We start from the raw sequence: 18,176 nt of genomic DNA on the forward strand, positions 1-18,176 counted from the left end.
AGTAAAGAATTTGGATTAGCAAGAGAAAAGGAGTATTCTTAACTGGAGAGAAGCAAGTTTAAAGGAAAAACATACAGGAATAATCTCAAATTCTTTGAGAGTAGTGGTTATGTCATTCAAACACACAATCCTTATATCAAGAGCAAGGCAGTAGATTCTTTTTAACATTTGTGGGAATAGATTTTGGAAAGGAAGTCACAAAGAATGAACTATGTCTTTGAAAGTAGCTTACCACCCTTATTACCATTTTGCTTATAGTTCAAGACAGCAAGATACAGCTTCCAATTATACAGCTGCGTAAAGTATGGGCTGAAGCAGTGCACTATGTATCTGGATTAAAAGAAGACTACAGCAGGCTCTTTCAGGGACAAAGAGCAGCAATGTAAGTGGGTTGTGTTGTTTTTGTTTTGTTTTTTAACAAAACACTTGTATCATGTACTAAAGAATTATTCTTGCCAGTTTTCACTGAGCAGAATTGTGTATAAGGCTAAAATATTGAACTTTTTTTGAAATATAATATTTTTTAATAATGTGTTTATGAGCGTGTGAATGGATGCACATATGGAAGCCAGAGGTTGATGTTGGCTATCTTTCCCTTATTGTTTTCCCACCTAATTTTTGAGGCAAGATCTTTTCCTAAACCTGGAACTCATTAGTTCAGCTAGACTGAATGGCCTGTGAGCTTAAAGGATCTATCTGCCTGTTTCCCCATGCCTCCAAGAACCGTCGAGACAAGCACAGGCTGCCATGTACTGAACTGAGGTCCTCATGCATGCAAAGCAAGCACTTTGCCCACTGGGCCATCACCCTGACTCCATTGAAATGCAGACTTACAGATTTCTTATTAATGGTCTAAAATCATTCAGCTGTAATGCCTTGAAAATTCTAATTCCTGAGTGGATCCTTAGCTGATGAAGATTGTTTATCATAGACATCACAGTGTGGAAATAGGTCAGCTGTTTGTCAGGATTTGATAATAGAAACGTAGGTTTTGGAGTTTGGATACTGTATGTTTGCAAATTGTTATTCAGTGTTTCTGAATGTTCATAATTTTATTTTGTTTTGCTATGGCTTAGGTTAAGTCTTCTTAGATATAATGCTAACTTGACAAAAATGAAGAATACTTTGATCTCAGCATCACAGCAACTCAAAGCTAAATTGGAGTTTTTTCACAAAAGCATTCAGCTTGACTTGGAGAGATATAGTGAGCAGATGACTTATGGGATATGTAAGTGTCTGGCTATAATGTATTTGTAAGGAATGTCTGGTCTCTCAAAACCATCTGCTCTTTTATCTTGTTGACACATAGCCAGGGATTTAAATTCACAGCAGAACAACACACAGGATAACTTAAGTTATCATATGTTTTTGTTTTCAGGGTTAGCTCTTTTAATCCTGTAGTTATGTAATTCTAGAAATTCTAGAAAAGCTAAATAATACAGAAGTGACCTTAAGACTAAATTTCAAGCCTTATTTTAAAATGCACACAGAATCTATATTGAGGTGACTTCTTAGCCATTACTCTGTACTGAAATGTGTGCTTCCCGCAGTTTGTATGTTGAAATACTGATCCTTGATTATGATAAGACCCTTGAGAAGTTATTAAGTCATGATGGAAACTTACTAGAGGCCTGAGTGAGATTCCCCCACCTTTTCTGCCATAAGGGGACACAGAAGGCAGCCATCTATGAACCAGAACTTGATCATGAACTTCTCAGATTTCAAAACTGTGAGAACTAAGTTTTTTCATTGTTTATTTGCCACCTAGGGTATTTTCGTTTCTGTTTTCTGATTTTGTTCTTGCAGTATAGCAGCTCAAGTGGAATAATACAGCCAGGGGAGTCTTAAATAATTTGGTTTTTGTTTGTTTGTTTGTTTGGTTGGTTTTAGTTAAACACACACACACCCCCCACACACACACACACCAAAATTTTTTTTCTAATCCATCTGCTGTGGAATTCTAGCTACTATTTTCTTACTGTACAGTCTCTTCATTTCAACTTTATCTCCCTTCAGATGTGTTAAGGATTTGTAAAGAGTTAAAATCTAAATAAACAGATGGTTTACTTCATGAAACATATCTTTTAAAGGAAGTAGATACTGTTGATATATGTACTTGACATAAGTTTGGATATCTCAGAATAAGTGACCAGACGTGTCAGTTACTGAGTATGTTTACTCTCTAGTGTTATTTCTGTCTAGTGTCTGATGAATGACAAAGCATAATTATTTCATTAGAGCATCTTTGGCTTGTCAGAGGCACACTATACAGCCATTAACATGGTGAAAGAGATCTAGGTGTGCTGATATTAAAATATCCGTGGAATATTTGACAGTGACTGTCTTAGTTACTTTTCTGTTGCTGTAAAGTGACACCATGAACATGGCAACTTATAAAAACAAAACAAAACATTTAATTGGGGGCTTCTTTACAGTTTCAGGGGGTGAATCTGTGGGCTTCATGGTGGGAAGCATAGTGACTGGTTGGAAGGCAAGCAGGATGGCTCCAGAGCAGTAGCTGAGTGCTTACATTTGATCCATAGACAGGAGGCAGAGAAAGAGCAAAGCTGGACTTGGCATGGACTTTTGAAAACTCAAAGTCCACCCCCACTGGCAGTTCTTCCAGAAAGGCCATAACCACTAATCCGTCCTAAACAGTTCCAACAAGCCAAACATTCAGATATATGAGCCTGTGGGAGCCATTCTCATTTAAACCCCATGGTGATACTAAGTTATGGGGAAAGCATGTATAGACTGTCTTACTTATGAGAGATCAGTTATATTACCGAGAACACTTGGAGTATAGGGGAGAGTCTTTTCTTTTTTATATGCTTTTATAGTTTTTATTTGTTTAATTTTACATTACTGGGGATTGAACCCCGATTCTTATGTTGTTGGTTTGCTTTTGTTTTTGATACAAGATCTCATGTAGCACTGGCTGGCCTGCAACATGATCACTATGTAGACCAGGCTGGCCTCAAACTTCTAGAGATCTGTCTGCTATGCCTCTCAAGTGCTGGGATTAAATGTGTGCACAACTACATGTATCCAAACTCAGAGCCTTGTGTATGTAGAGCAAGTCTACTACTGAGCTACAGTCCATGTTTAAGTTTTCTGAAACATGTCTAGGTATTGCTTTAAGATAACATTTTTGGATAAAAAAACAAAAAGAAAAAAAAACTATATACTAGTCCTCCTAGAACTTCCAGTACAACTTTGTGGCTTAAAACAACATAGATATAAAAACTCAGAATTTTCAAGGCTAAAATCAAGATGCTAGCAAAGCCATGATTCCTGTGAAACCTGAGAGAAAGAATCCTTCCTAACGTTCTAAGACTACCAGCCAGTTTTTTGCTTATAGCTTTATTGTCACATAATTGTTCATTCTCCTTTTGTGTTTCTGTATACCCCTCTCCCCCAAGTCTGTTCTCTAAGGACAGTGGAACAGAGTCACACTAAAGTAAGGGCCTAGCTTAGTTTAGTGTGAGTACATACATAGATGATTAACTCTATAAGTCATCGTATTTCCAGTGAGGTCACCTTCCAAGGTGTTGGGGCTTAGGAGTACAGCATATCCATCCATTTGAGAGACGCGCTTGAACCCATCATGTATCTTTGATGTTGACAGAGCAGGAAATAACCAGGCTAATGTTTAAAGACACAGTTGTTTCAGAGGAAACCAATTTAGACTTGAGTTTTTATTTTTCTTTTCTTTAGCTTCAGAAAAAATGCTGAAAGCATGGAAAGAAATGGAGGAAAAGGCCATTCACTATGCTGAGGTAAAATCATTGAACTCATTCTGTGTATTTAATGTCTCCATTAGAAAATACCTTTGGTTTTGGCATATAAAGAATACTTATGTCATTCCTGAAAGTCAGACAAATAGTACATGCTTTTTATAGAGAGAGGAAGGTATGGACTTTAAAACCAAAGGCTTTGGGCAAGTTTTAGCTTCACCAAACTCCAGTTTCCATATATATATATATATTAGGGGCAGCAGTTTTTTCTAATAGGCTTATGAACATTAAATGGAAATCAATAATAAATGGAATGTATTATTACTATTATTTTTCTGACTGGTTTAGATAAGATGGCTTCACATCTGTTTAAATGGAACAGTTTTATTTATACCTGATGTTGTTCCATAATTATAGTCTCTGAGGGACGTATAGATTGTTCCCTAGGTTGCAAATTTCTTCTGTATCCTATATGTCCATGGTCCCAGACTGTTGCTTTCCTTAGTACCAATCCATGTGGATAGGTCAGTTAGTATCATGGGCTGATATGTAAGAAATGACAGTGGGTTAGTGGCCAATTGTCTTGTGAATGGCACTTACACTAGTTTGCTTCTCCAGAGGCCAGAGCAAATGCTAGTACTAGTTGACCATGGTCAGAAGGGAAACACAGGAATAAGAATGTTGTTATTTATTATTGTTGTTCGAAACAGAGTCTCAGTGTAACGCTGTTTTGGAATTCACTCTGTAGACCAAGCTGACTTGACTCACAGAGAGGCACTTGCCTTTGCCTCCTGAGTGCTGGGATTAAAGGTATGCACCATTGTACCTGGCATAAGGTGATTTTTATGAAAGATTGTCAGCAACGTACAAAAGTCCCCACCATAGCTGAGGAGCTATTAACAGTTATGGTTGCTGGGGTGGGGAGAGTTGGTTTTCTTTCATGAGGTGACCATAAGTAGTTTGAGCATGCCCTATTATTTGGCCTCACATTCATTGGCATATGAGCATCCCAGATCCAGAGCCTGTGGGTTATTTAAAAACAAAAGAAAAAAGGATGTGAAGTTGGGAGGGTGAAAGGGGGCTGGGTCTGGGAAGGTTAGAAGGAGTAATGGAAAGTAAATACAAAATGCATTGTATGCAACTATGAAATTGTCAAAGAAAATCATCCTGTCTTGTTTTTTGAACAGCTTTAACAAGCCTAGTTTGGTGTTATAATCCCAGCACTCAGGAAAGTAAAACAGGAGAATTACAGGTTCAAGAATAGCCTAGGATGTATAATACCACTGTCTCTTTAAATAAACAAACCATTAGCTTTAACAAATTACTTTGTAGTAGTAAAATATTGAGTTCCACTGGCATAACAGATCATTCTCTACCTTTAAGATCTAAACCTTTTAAAAAAATTTTTTAAACATAGTTCTTTATTGATTCTTTGGAAGTTTCATATCATGTACCCCAATCCTGCTCACCTCCCAGCCCCTCCATATCCGCTCATCCCCCTGCAGTGGCCCCTCCCCAAAATTAATTGAAAATAAGATAAAACAAACAAAAACCTACTTTGCTCCTCCAGCACATCTTCATTCATCCTGGTGGCATTGGGAGCTGCAGTGTGTCACACAGTATACCCCTTTTGTCCAAACAGACCCACCAGCAAAATGTTCATTGCAATGAGTCATTGGTCTGGTTCAAGGCCTCTGGCCTGTCATCACTGGACCCTCTCTGAAATCCTCTTGGGTATTGTGTTGTGATGGTGTGCATACTCCAGCAGGCCTAAATGGGGCAGCTGTTAAGGTGGGCCAATCCAAGGCCCAGGATGTGGATCTGGGTGGTAACTGAGCTGTTTGGTCTGGGCCATTGGTACCACCCCCTCAGGCAAGGGACAAAGCCAGCTAGGTCCGTGCCATCGGGGCCAGCTCTCCCACACCTGTGGTGAGGGTTGGCACCATTGAGCCTTGTTTTATATGGTGGTAAGCCTGTCATTTTCCTTGTATCATATTTCAGGTTGGTGTCATTGGATACCTTGAGGATCAAATTATGTCTTTGCACACTGAAATCATGGAGCTTCAGAAGAGCCCCTATGGAAGACGCCAAGGAGACTTGATGGAATCTCTGTAAGAATGTATCTGTGCTGTTGGCCTTCATTATATAATTTGTTGTGTTCTTTCTACTTATATCTGGCAGGATTAAGCCTCTGAGTGGTCTAGTTTATGATTTTTCTTACCCCTAATATATTCCTATGGTATGATTTTTTAACATTATTTCATTGTGGGGAGTACACCATCACGATGTATACATGTAGAGATCAAAGGACAAAATTGTGAGATGGTTCTCTCCTTCCACTGTGGTGGGCCCAGGAATTGAACTCAGATTGTTAGGCTTGCCAGCAAGTGCCTTTAACCACTGAGCCATCTCTACAGCCCTTACAATATCTTAAAAGGAAACTATTTCTTAGTAATAGTGAGTTTGGAAAATAACAATTTGGATTGTTCTTTACTATTAAAAAAAGTTTCTCTTTCATGTATTTATTTAAAGAATATTTAAATTACAAATGATTTGCCATTTACTCCTGTTTTGGTCCAAGGTATAATCTCTTAATTCTATTGAGGTTAATTTCCTAAGTGTCTAGATTACAAACTTCAAATTTTTTCTCTAATCATGAGCCATAATTTTTTCCCATTTCACTGTTTCTAGTACATTTGTGGTGGAAGACCAGAGCAGATACACAGTCTATAAAAACTTCATGTTTTGGAGACTAAGGAGGTGGCAAAGCATTCACTGCCCAAGCTTGAGGACCTGAGCTTTGACTCCCCAGGACCCACATGTAATGTTAGGTGTGGTAGTTTGTCTGCAATCCCAGTGCGCCTACAGCAAGAAGGAGACAGAAGCAGAAGCATGCAGGCTAGTTGACGTAGCACAGGCAGCAGCACACAACAGAACTGTCTCATTTGACAGTAAGGACTGACACCCATATTAGCTTCTGACCACCTCACACAGGACATGCAAGCATGCCTCTCACACAAACACACAGGCACAGTTGGTTTTTGTTTTTTTAAAGCTCCACATTTTAAGGACTTTTTTGTTTTTCAAGACGAGGTTTCTCTGTGTATCCTTGGCTGTCCTGGAACTTGCTCTATAGACCAGGCTGACCTCAGACTCAAAGGCATGCATTTGCCTCTGCCTTCCACCTCCTGGGATTAAAGGCGTGTGCCACCATCACCTGGCTTAAGGACTTGTATTATTATTCAGTGAAATGTTCTGTAAAATATGCATTGATGATCTGTTCTTGCATAAAAATCAGATCTTGTCCCAATAATCAATATTATTTAAGTTGTGTATTATTGCTGATTTAAGTTACTTCTACATACAGAGAAGTTTTTGTTTTTCTCTTTTGTAGGGAACAGCGTGCCATTGATCTCTATAAGCAGTTAAAGCACAGACCTACAGGTAAGACACTTCTATCACAATATTTAGAGGTATTTTAGGACACTCCCTAACTTAACAAAGTAAATGTTTATGTCATAATAACTTTAAATTTATAAGAATTTAAGAGAATAGAAAGGGAATGTAATGAGGATATTGAAGTAGAAAAGTTTTTAAAGTGAAGTGAGGGAAAGTAAAGGAGAAAAAAACTCAAAGAAAAAAAGGAAGGAATGGGGAAAGAGGCTCAGTGGTAAAATGCTTTCTACAACAACATGAGATGCTAAGTTTAGACTCCACCATTCACATAAAAGCCACAGACAGCAGCATACTCCTGTGACAGCAGTAGTCCTGGGGAAGTGGAGGCAGAGGGAACCCTGGGACTCAGTGCCAGTCCAGCTGAAATAGCAAGCTTTGGGTGCAGTGAGATACCCTAGCTCAACAAATAAGGAGGAGAGCCATCAAGGAAGATACCTGAAGGTGACCTTGGATCTCTGTGCATACATACATACCCTCCCCAAGAAAAAAGAGCCAAAGAGGAAAAAAAAAAAAGTGTAAAAGGTTGGGGGGAAATACTGCTTAAGTTAAAGAGGTTGGAAAGAATTCAATGCAATGGGTTCTGGATGGAATGAGTCCATAGTCTGTTCAGAAGCAATCTGTCTTAAAAAAACATGCCTGCACCAGCACAGGTCACTCACTGCTCATAGGTCCTTGGGGCAACAATTTGTACTGAACATCTGGCAGATACAGAGAGCATTGTCTCCTGGAAGGAATGCTGGTTGAAAACCAGAAGATTTGTATTCTAAATTGGGTATTTTACTGTTCAAATAATCTCCAACACTTCTCCCTATTCATATTTCCTTTTTTTTGTAAAACAAGTCGAAACCTAGCCTTCTAAACTCAGTAAGCTTTGGTAGTATATTTGAGAGAGTGCTTATGAAATGCTTTGAAAACAGTAAGTTAGTATATATATATATATGCAAAACACTTTTATTTTACTTAAAATATGTTTATTTTAAAGGATTACATAAATAATAAAGGGGTATCTGTGCTCCTGAATATATAGTATTTTAAAAAGATTTATTTATTTATTTATTGCTTGCTTGTTTGTTTTGAGAGAGGGTTTCTTTGTAGCTTTTGAAGGCTGACCAGGCAGGCCTCGAATTCACAGAGACCCACCTGTCTCTGCCTCCCTGGGATTAAAGGCGTGCGCCACCACTGCCTGGCCAAAATGTTTTCTATAACTTCCATAAAGTTTTCAAGTTTTATACTTGAAAATTTATAAGCATATAGCAACATATGGAACTTTATATAATATTTATGATCTTTAAAATAAAATAAAAGCCTGTTCTCAAACACTGTTTTTTAAATTTTTTCTTTGAGATTTATTTTTAATTTATATGTGTGGGTGTTTTACATGTATATCAGTATCCATGTATATGCAGTGCCTGCAGAGGCCAGAAGAGGGTATTGGATAACTGTACCTGGTGTTACAGGTAGACATGTGGGTGTTCTGAACCTGTGGAAAAGCAGCCAGAGCTCTTAACTGCTGAGCCATCTCTCCAACTCCATATGCTGGTTTTTATTGCAGTAGAATTTGATCAGTTTATTGCTATAAATATCATGACATACATGTCAGATAGGCACTTAACTTTATTGGTGGTCAGGTTGTTTAGAAGTGGTCCCTGCAGGAGGTAAAACCTGAAAACAGTGGACACTGACTTTTTTTGCCCTCTTGTGGCAAAGGCTGAAGTTCTGAGGCCTTTACCATTAAAAGAGCTAGTTCTATGGGAAACCTCTTGGGTTTGGTTTGTGGAATTTATGAAGGACTACTGTTTGGAGGAAAGTGTTTTTGGAGCTTTGTATCTGCTTGGGTGAGGGTGTCAGGGAGGCAGAGCAAGAGAGACAGAAATTCTGGGAATGTAGCTGGGCTTTGGGAGAGGCTTCATGGAATGATTTTTACAGAAGACAGATTTTTTTTTTTTCCTTCTCTTGATGTACTGGAGATCTCATATATATGCCTTGTATATGCTTAGCAGGCACTATCGTTATCTCTAAGCTCCATTCCCACAGCCTTTCAAACCTCTTTTAAAACTTCTTCCATAGTTTTCTTTTTTGGGAGTAACACAGAAAAACATTAACTGTGCAGTAAATAGCAAGTATTAGCAATAGTGGTATTTTTGCTTTCAGGCTTATTACCCAAGAAATTGCCAGAATGATGATGCATGTGCAGTTTTTTGCTCTTTTAAACTTAAATCGCCACATTCTGAAATACAAAAATTAATGCTACTTGTTTTAAAAACTGAGATGGCATCACTTATAAACCATGGAACTCAGTGTAATTAACAACCAACCATCCTATTTGAGAACATCTGCCAGGTGCCAGTTCATTTTAGGGGAAATTACCAGGTGTCCACTGATCTCTTTTATTACTATATTAGGTTTGTTTTAAGTCAGCTTTTTTTCAGGTGAAGTTTTTGTGAGTTGTAAACAGATGGATTAGCATGAAATTCCAAGCAACCTGGTTGGGGCAGTGAAAGCCTGATTGTCCTACTGTTCTAAGTAAGCAGTGTCAATCATGTAAGAAAGTCAGTCTTGACCAAAGGTTGCATCTGTGTCTGAGTTTGGGTTTGTACAGGTTAAAGATCAACCGGACTATTCATCTAAAACACAGCAACGTACGTCTCTAAAGATTAAATGCCCTCAACCATGCATAAATTTACTTTTTAGAAAAGATGTCTGAGGGTGTGGTGTATGCTATATGTGTGGTGGTATGGATGGAAGTTTCTGTCTCGCCCAGTCCCACAGCTGTTTAGTTCCAAATAAACACACAGAGGTTTATATTAGTTATAAACTGTTTGGCCAATGGCTTGGACTTGCTTTCTCTTAATTATTAACCCATTTCTATTAATCTGTGTGTCTCCACATGGTCTTGACTTACGTGAGAATCCTACGTTCCCGGTAGCTACATGGTGTCTCCCTGACTCTCCTACTACTTTTCTCTATCCCTGTTCCCTGTTTGGATTTCCTGTCTGGCTAAATCCTGTTTCTCCATTGGCTGAAACAGTTTTATTCATCAGCCAATAAGAGAAACATATATTCACAGTATGCAGAAGGACATCACCATCATGGTGGTACCCACAGAGGCCCTCCTGGAGATGGAGTTATAGGCATTTGTGAGCTGTAATGTGGGTGCAAATCTGTCCTTTAGAAGAGCAATAAGGGCTCTTGACAGTTATACCCAGCCCCGTAACTTTATGTTTTGTGTACAAGTATCATTGAACTATACCTCCAACCCCTTAGACTTTATTTATAGGTAACTTTAAAATTTTTTTAAAGGTTTTATTCATTTAGAATACAGTGTTCTACCTGCATTGAGGGCACCAGATCTCATTATAAATGGTTGTGAGCCACCATATGGTTGCTGGGAATTGAACTCAGAACCTCAGGAAGAACAGTCATTGTTCTTAACCTCTGAGCCATTTCTCCAGTTCTGATAATCTTAAGTTTTTTAAAATCTGTTTTAATTTGGATGGTGTTATAAAGTTTTCATGGGGAGATGTGAACAGTCTGTTAACATTAGACGGGGTACCAGTGACAAAGTAATGATTCAACCCTAGTCTTGTTTGGTGAATCTGAGTTTCATTAGGATTACTTACAGAAGCTTAAGTTGCTTTTTTTTCTGAAGAAAATGAGTCTCCCCTCTCTTCTCTGTCTCTCTGCAACTGATAACCTGTTTTAGATTCTTCTGGGGGAATAAGGCCTCCTAATTGCCTCCTTCCCCACCACCCCCCTTTGGGGAGTATTGAAGGATAAGTCGTGGGAATGCCTCAGGAGCCACTTTCTGCACCATGACAGAAGCATTAGTCTTATTGGATCTCACAGCTTCTCCTCAAGGCAACAGCAGTGTCACACCTCAAGAACAGCATTCTATTACAAACAGGGATGTTTTTTACGCTACTTGCAGTTTTTTAAGGAACTTTTGTTTGGGAGTTGCTGTTTTCTTGACGAGAGGTTAGAAATGCACTAACTGAAGTCTCTTGCAGATCACTCATACAGTGATAGCACGGAGATGGTGAAGATCATTGTGCACACTGTGCAGAGTCAGGACCGCGTTCTCAAGGAGCTGTTTGGTCACTTGAGGTAGAGACATTGCTTCATCTCCTCTTACTAGCACATTCGTGCTCCTTTTCAAATATGCTCTTCTTTGGTAAACAATAGTTCTGTCAATATCTTGGGAAACATAGCCATTTATAAGCCCTAAGTGTATGCATTACTTTTTACTTTATTTATGTGCATGGGTGTTTTGATTACATGTTTGTCCTATGTGAGTGAGGTCAGAAGAGGGCATCTGATCTAGAACTGGTTACAGATGGTTGGGAGCTGCCATGTGGGTGCTGGAAACTGAACTCAGGTCCTTTGGAAGAGCAGCCAATGCCTTTAACCACCAAGCTGTCTCTTCAGCCCCTATATTCATTGCTTTTGAGATCAGTCATAAATATGATGCGGTTGTGGTTCATTTCCACTGGGTTTGGGAGTATTACACAGTCTTGAGGGATGTCACAAGTATCTGACACTGACTTACTTTCTGCAGCAAGTTGTTGGGCTGTAAGCAGAAGATTATTGATCTACTCCCTAAGGTGGAAGTGGCTCTCAGTAACATCAAAGAAGCTGACAATACCATCATGTTTATGCAGGGAAAGAGGCAGAAAGAAATATGGCACCTCCTTAAAATTGCCTGTGTAAGTAATCATTAGTGAATATAATACCGAGCAGCTGTTACTTTCTGTTACAAGGGTTTTTATTGCTTTGAGCTGTGTCCTTTGAATATTGGTATTTTATATTGGGTGCGTCCTTTGAATATTGGTATTTTATATTGGGTGCACGTTCCTTGTTTGGTATCTGAGTGATTATAGAGGTAGGACTTGTAGGCGGACTTTCTGTCCTACCATCCAGTTCCCAAATAACCATATAGAGAATTATTATTCATTAGAAATCCTTGGCCAAGAGCTCAGACTTGTTACTAACTTGCTCTTACATTTTAAATTAACTCATTTCTTATCTACCTTCTGCCATGTGGCCATACCTTTTTTTTAACAGGGCAAGTTCATCTTCTCTCCATGTCTCTCTTGACTCCTATGACTCCTCCTCTCTTTTTCTTCATGTTCTCTTTGTGTGCGTCCCCCCAACCAGTCATCTCCTATATTAACCAATGAGAATAATACACACTTACAGTGTACAAAGATTGTTTTACAGCTAGGACTTCTGTATTCTGATTCTCCTTTCCAGTCCTGGTGGTACTGGTGGTGTGTGTGTGGTTTTTTTTATTTGTTCCTTTTGAAATAAGAGTGTTCACTTCAGTCTAGGCTGGGAGCTGGACTGCACCTTACTGCAATTTTTCTGCTCCTCAAGTGCTGCGATTACAAGTATGAGCCACCATATCCAGCTCAGTCCCTCTTTTTTATAGTTTTCTCTGCCCTGGGTTGCTGTGGTTGCCCAACCCAATTTGGGGTAAATGCATCTGACTTGTTAAGTCAGCCTTCATTCAGCTGTTGCCTTCCTCCAAACCAAAGCTAGGTTAGAGGAATTAGATCCATTCAGTTTTAGTCAGTGTTAGATACACTCAGTTTTAGTCAGTGAAGAAAAGGGCCAATAATGATATAGTTAGTTAGTAGTGGTGTGAGTAGTTTTGTTCTCAAATAGTCAGTTGTACAGATGAATAATGATTGAATTATGAATTTTAAGTATGTTTATTTTTTTTAAATGGTATGAGTCAAGAAGTGCTTGCCTGCAATTTATTGAGAGTATGTGCTTTTTTTTTTTCTTCAGACACAGAGTTCTGCCCGCTCTCTTGTAGGATCCAGTCTAGAAGGCACAGTAACCCCTCCAGCATCAGCATGGCTGCCCCCTATGTTAGCAGACCGTGAACATCCTCTGACACGTGTGGTAACTCCTCAAGATGGGTGGGTTCATTTTGTAACAATAGATAGTTATATTTCAGAGTGGGATAGGAGCGAGACAGTAGAGCATGGTGGTTAGTAGTGCCTTCAGACCAGGGTCAGTTTTGATTAACTCAGTATAATGCTGAGTAATTTAGTTCTTGTTTTTAATGTTCATATATTTATTTTCACTTTAAAATGAGGATGTCTCACAGGATTGATGTGAAAATTTCAGTTGGACAATGTATATAAAATGCTTGGGTATTAAATTGCAGTAAGTGGTACTGACAACTATTAGCTCAATTCAAGTTCTAAGCCATTTCTATTCCTGGCTTATCAGTTTCCTTTACCCAAACCATATCCCTTCCTTAACCATTTATCTCTATGAGAAATTATGCTTTTTTTGCAGTTTCCATTTTTTCGGTACCTGAGTTCTTTTTAATGAAGTAGTGAGATCTATTTTATAATTTAGTAATTCTTAAATCTGTTATTTTCAGTTCTTTTAAATCATTCTGCAAATAAGAACTCAGATTTGCATCCTGCATTTTGTCTTTAGTTCCTACTCTTCTGCTAAAAGCTGAATGACTGTCCATCTCTGTTATTTTCTCAGCATAAGGTGTGCCGTGTTCAAGTGGCTCTTTGCTAGCTTGTGTATTGTCGCTTTTCTCACAACTCATGGAGACCTCCACAGCACCAAGCATTTCCTGGAAGTCTGCCCATAATTAGTTTTGCAGAAGTGCACCCATGTTACATCACTGCTCAGGAGGTCATGCAGTTGCACATTCTGTACTCTGCTTTTATGAAAGAAAAAGCACATGGCAGGAAGGCAAGCTGATATCAGGTATTTTATTGTATAAAGAAAGCAAGTTCTAGCGTATATCTTGGGGTCATTATATATGTGGCCCAATATGAATACATATACAAGTATAGCAGAGGTTGTGACTTGTAGACTTTAGGAAATACTCTATTAGAACTAAAGAAGTAAAATTTACCACATCCTAACCCTTTGTTTTCATTAAAGGCATTTAGGCTTGGTAGGGGTGATAATTCCAAGTATCACCTCTGTAGATGACTTCCAATTTGAGTGTGTAGCTGTTTCCAACAGTGTAATGTATCTTAAAAATATATTTTCTGATAAAGGAAAACTAATGTTAATTATAATGTACCTGTGGCACTTAATTACCAAGGACTAGGAAGTTGTTAGCATGTAGTTATCTATCAGGATAATACCTGAATCATGTTTAGTTCTAAGCTAGCAGTGGCTATTAACCACGGCCTCAGTGTTAGAAGAGGGATTGAGGGTGAAGGAGGGTGACAGGACACATGGAAGAGGAATGCATGAGGGGGAAACTGGAATCAGGGCCTTCTTCACGTACAAGTATGCAGGGGTACTTTGTGGTTCAGGGTTTCTTCTGTTATTCTCAGTAGTCAGCTTGCTTTTTGCATTGCTACTGTCTGTGGTTTCCAATCAATTTCTCTTTCCTGGAACTCTGCAGACCAAGCTACACTTTGGGAACCCCCCCCCCTCTTTTGTGTGTGAAGTGAGCATGCTAGTGTTTTACTGTTTGTAAAAGGAAAAGAAAACAATCCAGAAACATAACAAACAAAACAAGAATGCTATTTCATTTGTCTGTACCAAGGGGATCTTTCCCAACTGTCATTTCTTCAGGGAGGAATGAGGAGTTAGGATTGCCACTTGTTTCAAAAGAAAATCTGATAGAGGTAAAGTCGACTTACTAGAGTAGGCAGAATTGGTGGCTTGGATGAAGCAGAAGCAAGAGTGGGCGGGATGAAGAAACTGAAGATGGAAGCAGTCAGTTTTCCTGGGTTCTAGCTTGCAGAAAGTGGTCATCCTGACCTAAAAGACCAGAACATAGGCAAGCAACACTCAGGTGCTCCTTTGCTGAACTTGAAATGGTTTTGTTCTTTCCTCCATTAGAGAGACGTTACCACAAATGATAGAAGAAAATCTGAACTGTCTTGGCCATTTAAGTACTATTATTCGTGAAGCAAATGAGGAACAAAGCCATAGTATGATGGTAAGTTTTTTGTGAATATGGGTGTGTGTTTTAGGTATGCTGGATACAAAAGGTTTAATTTTCCATGTTGGCTGTGTCTGGCATTGTATGTGTGTGTGTGTGTGTGTGTGTGTGTGTGTGTGTGTGTGTGTGTATGGAATAAAACTCAAAGGAAAGAATATTTGAGAAATATTTTGAACCTCAATTTTCCTTCTTTGTTGTACAAGGATGGTTATCCTGCTTTCATCCTTGTTGCTGTAATAACTTAGCCTTACAAAAAGCCACTTAGGGGTGAGGAGTTTATGCACCTTAAAATTACAGGCTACACACCACCACTGTAGAGAATTCAAAGCAGGAACTAGAACTAGCTAGACATAATGTCTACAGTCAAGAGCAGAGAGGAATAAACATCTACATTCCTGAGAGTACTCAGCTCACTTTTTTTCATATTTATACAGCACAGGGCCCAGCTCTTGACTGGTGCTGTGCATACATACCGATGTGCCAGACTGATCCTGAGTGACATTGGGAGTCTCTTCCCAGGCCATTCTAAGTTGTGCCAAATCCACAAAACTAACTTTATTTGTTACATTGCAGCATCATATCATCAGTGATATATAGTAGTAGTTTTGGTCAGATTAAGTTTTCTTCACAATGTGACTACTGAAATGGAGTGAATGTACCTTTTTACTCTATAATTGTTTATTTAATGCGTATAAGATCACTTGTGCTAATACTTAGTAAAAATTGATTGTATCAAGATGTAGTTGCTATGAATTATTGATTTGTATAAACTGGAAGAAGTTACTGTAAAATATTAGCAAAGTCATTGCTGCATTTAATCTTGATATCAACTCTTTCCACTTATGAGTAAATATTTTTACTCAAATTTTCATGAGAACTTTGAAATACTTTTGAGATTACCAGAAGATAAGGTGAGGTATTTTCAAACTATAACTTCTCTAGTTTTTAACTTTTCAAATTTTGATTTTAAAATGTCCAAATATTAAAACAACTCTAAAAAGTGAACTTTACATTCAGACAGCTTCTAATTGTCACTTTTTGTGCCTGCTTTTAGAGTCTTGATTGGAGTTGGTTAACAGAATGACCTGCTGTTCATTGTCCTCAAAGCTATGAATATTGTTCCTGCACATTTTCGAAATTCATCTTTGTTCTCTGATGCTATTCTTCACATACCATCACTGGAAGAAATGGCTGTGATCAGAAACTACGAATGACTTTACAAGAGCAGTATCTTGACTTTACATAATGATTTCGCCCTCTGCATAGATAGAATTTTATTACAAATTAGTGGTTAATTATTTTTTACACTGCAGCTATCTAGGGAGATCATTAGTGACCTGCTTATCTTTAAAATTGACAAAATACTACTTGTTCAACTGATGAAATATATATATTTAATGTGTGTGTGTGTGTGTGTGTGTGTGTTTGTGTTTCCGCTCTCCCAAGACAGGACAGGGTTTCTCTGTAGCTCTGGCTGTCCTGGAACTCAGAGATGCACCTGCCTCTGCCTCCTGAGTGCTGAGATTAAAGGTGTGTGCCACCACTGCCAGATCCAATGTTCATTTTAAGTAAAAGCTGTCCACCTGTCTCTGAAAGAGATTACTCACCAGTAAAATTGTGCTTCCTGAAGACTAAGCTGCCCCCTTGTGTTGCTCTCAGCAGATACTCTAGCTGGCACCGCAAGGAGACAGATGAATCCCATCTTTAACCACACATGTAATAGTGTCCTTTTCTTACATAAGGGATTGCACATGTGCCTTTGATATCAACTGACCATAATGAATTGTGTTGTGTGCTATATGTATATTATTTAAGGTGTACATTTAATAATATCAAAGATGAGCTGCCTGTTAATTTATAATGTATTTGAAGATTGTATTTTTTTGCATTTGTAAAAATGGGTCACTTGTTTAAACAATCTTTTGTGTCTTATACAAGTTTCAAAAGGTCTGCATTCATTCCTTTATCTGTAATTATAGTCTCAAAATCCAAGAAGTCCTGAAAACACGGTTTTCTTAACACTTCTGGGCAGAACCCGGATCAGACGGATCCTCTGCTGCCAGAAGGTATTTGGTAGTTACGCCTGAAACTTGACAACAAAATTCATTTTCTTCTGGATCTATTTTGACCTGACACTGAATCTGTTTATCCCACTTAGTGTGAATATTCATTTATTTTGCTGCATAAATATTAATGTGTTTGATTATTGGGGGGTGCTGCCACAAACTCTTTTGAGGGTTAATGTAGTTGGTATATGCACTGAATTACCTTTCTAAAATCTGAAAATTTCATAATTCTGAAACATCTGGACTTAGGGGTTTCAGATAAAAGATTGTGGATTTCTGCCTTCTGTTAAATAATGTTGAAGGTATTATTTTGTTTTAAAAAATGTGAAATGCTTTTATATTCTAGTTTTTCACTTTGTATATTAAATGATTTTAAAATTGTTTTTTGAATCTCTACTTATTACTAAAAAGCAGATTGTAGTACCACAGGCTAATATGAATTGAGAAAATATAAAAGGGTATATGGTACGATAGGAGCACGAAGAAGTTACTTTGTGTGTGAGCACATGCATGTGCACGTGTGTGTGGAACCAGAGGTGTAATTTTCAGGAATACTGTCCCACTTTTTGAGAGAGTTTGTCATTGACCCGGAGCTTATCAATTAAGCTAGGTTGAGTGGGCTATGAGCCACCGGTATGCACTTGTCTTTGCCTGCCCACTGTTGCAATTACAGGTGCTGACCACCATGTTGCAGAATATGTATTTACACTGTGAAGATATGCCTTTGCCAAGGTGCCTTCTGATTGGTTTAATAAAGAGCTGAATGTCCAGTAGCTATGCAGGAAGAGATTAGAGTGGGACTTCTGGAGCCAGAGAGGACTCTGGGAAAAAGAAAGGCAGTTGCTAGCCAGACATGGAAAGGAAACAGGATGTTCAAGATGGAAGAGAGATAACACCATGTGGAAGAGCATAGATTTAAAAATCTAGGTTAATCTAAGTTATAAGAGCTATTTGAGACAAGCATAAGCTAAAAGC

The 18,176-nt window shown here is 38.4% G+C and overlaps 1 protein-coding gene across 5 annotated transcripts in view; it reads left to right on the plus strand.

The window, feature by feature from the left end:
- The window catches only part of Chuk (component of inhibitor of nuclear factor kappa B kinase complex), a 36,516-nt gene extending 18,934 nt beyond the window's left edge, over positions 1–17,582 (plus strand). The window contains exons 12-21 of one of the 5 annotated variants that reach the window (XM_051200116.1): positions 259–382; positions 1,077–1,228; positions 3,718–3,779; positions 5,739–5,848; positions 7,132–7,181; positions 11,201–11,297; positions 11,749–11,896; positions 12,984–13,117; positions 15,033–15,132; positions 16,190–17,582. In XM_051200116.1, coding sequence (XP_051056073.1) covers positions 259–382; positions 1,077–1,228; positions 3,718–3,779; positions 5,739–5,848; positions 7,132–7,181; positions 11,201–11,297; positions 11,749–11,896; positions 12,984–13,117; positions 15,033–15,132; positions 16,190–16,219 — 1,007 coding nt within the window. In that variant the 3' untranslated portion in view covers positions 16,220–17,582. Of the gene's footprint in view, positions 1–258; positions 383–1,076; positions 1,229–3,717; positions 3,780–5,738; positions 5,849–7,131; positions 7,182–11,200; positions 11,298–11,748; positions 11,897–12,983; positions 13,118–13,703; positions 13,999–15,032; positions 15,133–16,189 lie in introns of those variants that run through there. The other 4 variants (XM_051200118.1, XM_051200120.1, XM_051200117.1 and 1 more) reach the window with 4 other exon arrangements.
- The last annotated feature ends 594 nt before the right edge of the window (positions 17,583–18,176 follow it).

Source organism: Phodopus roborovskii, unplaced genomic scaffold (assembly GCF_943737965.1).
Source record: "Phodopus roborovskii unplaced genomic scaffold, PHOROB, whole genome shotgun sequence".
In the NCBI taxonomy this organism is placed as follows: Eukaryota; Metazoa; Chordata; class Mammalia; order Rodentia; family Cricetidae; genus Phodopus; species Phodopus roborovskii.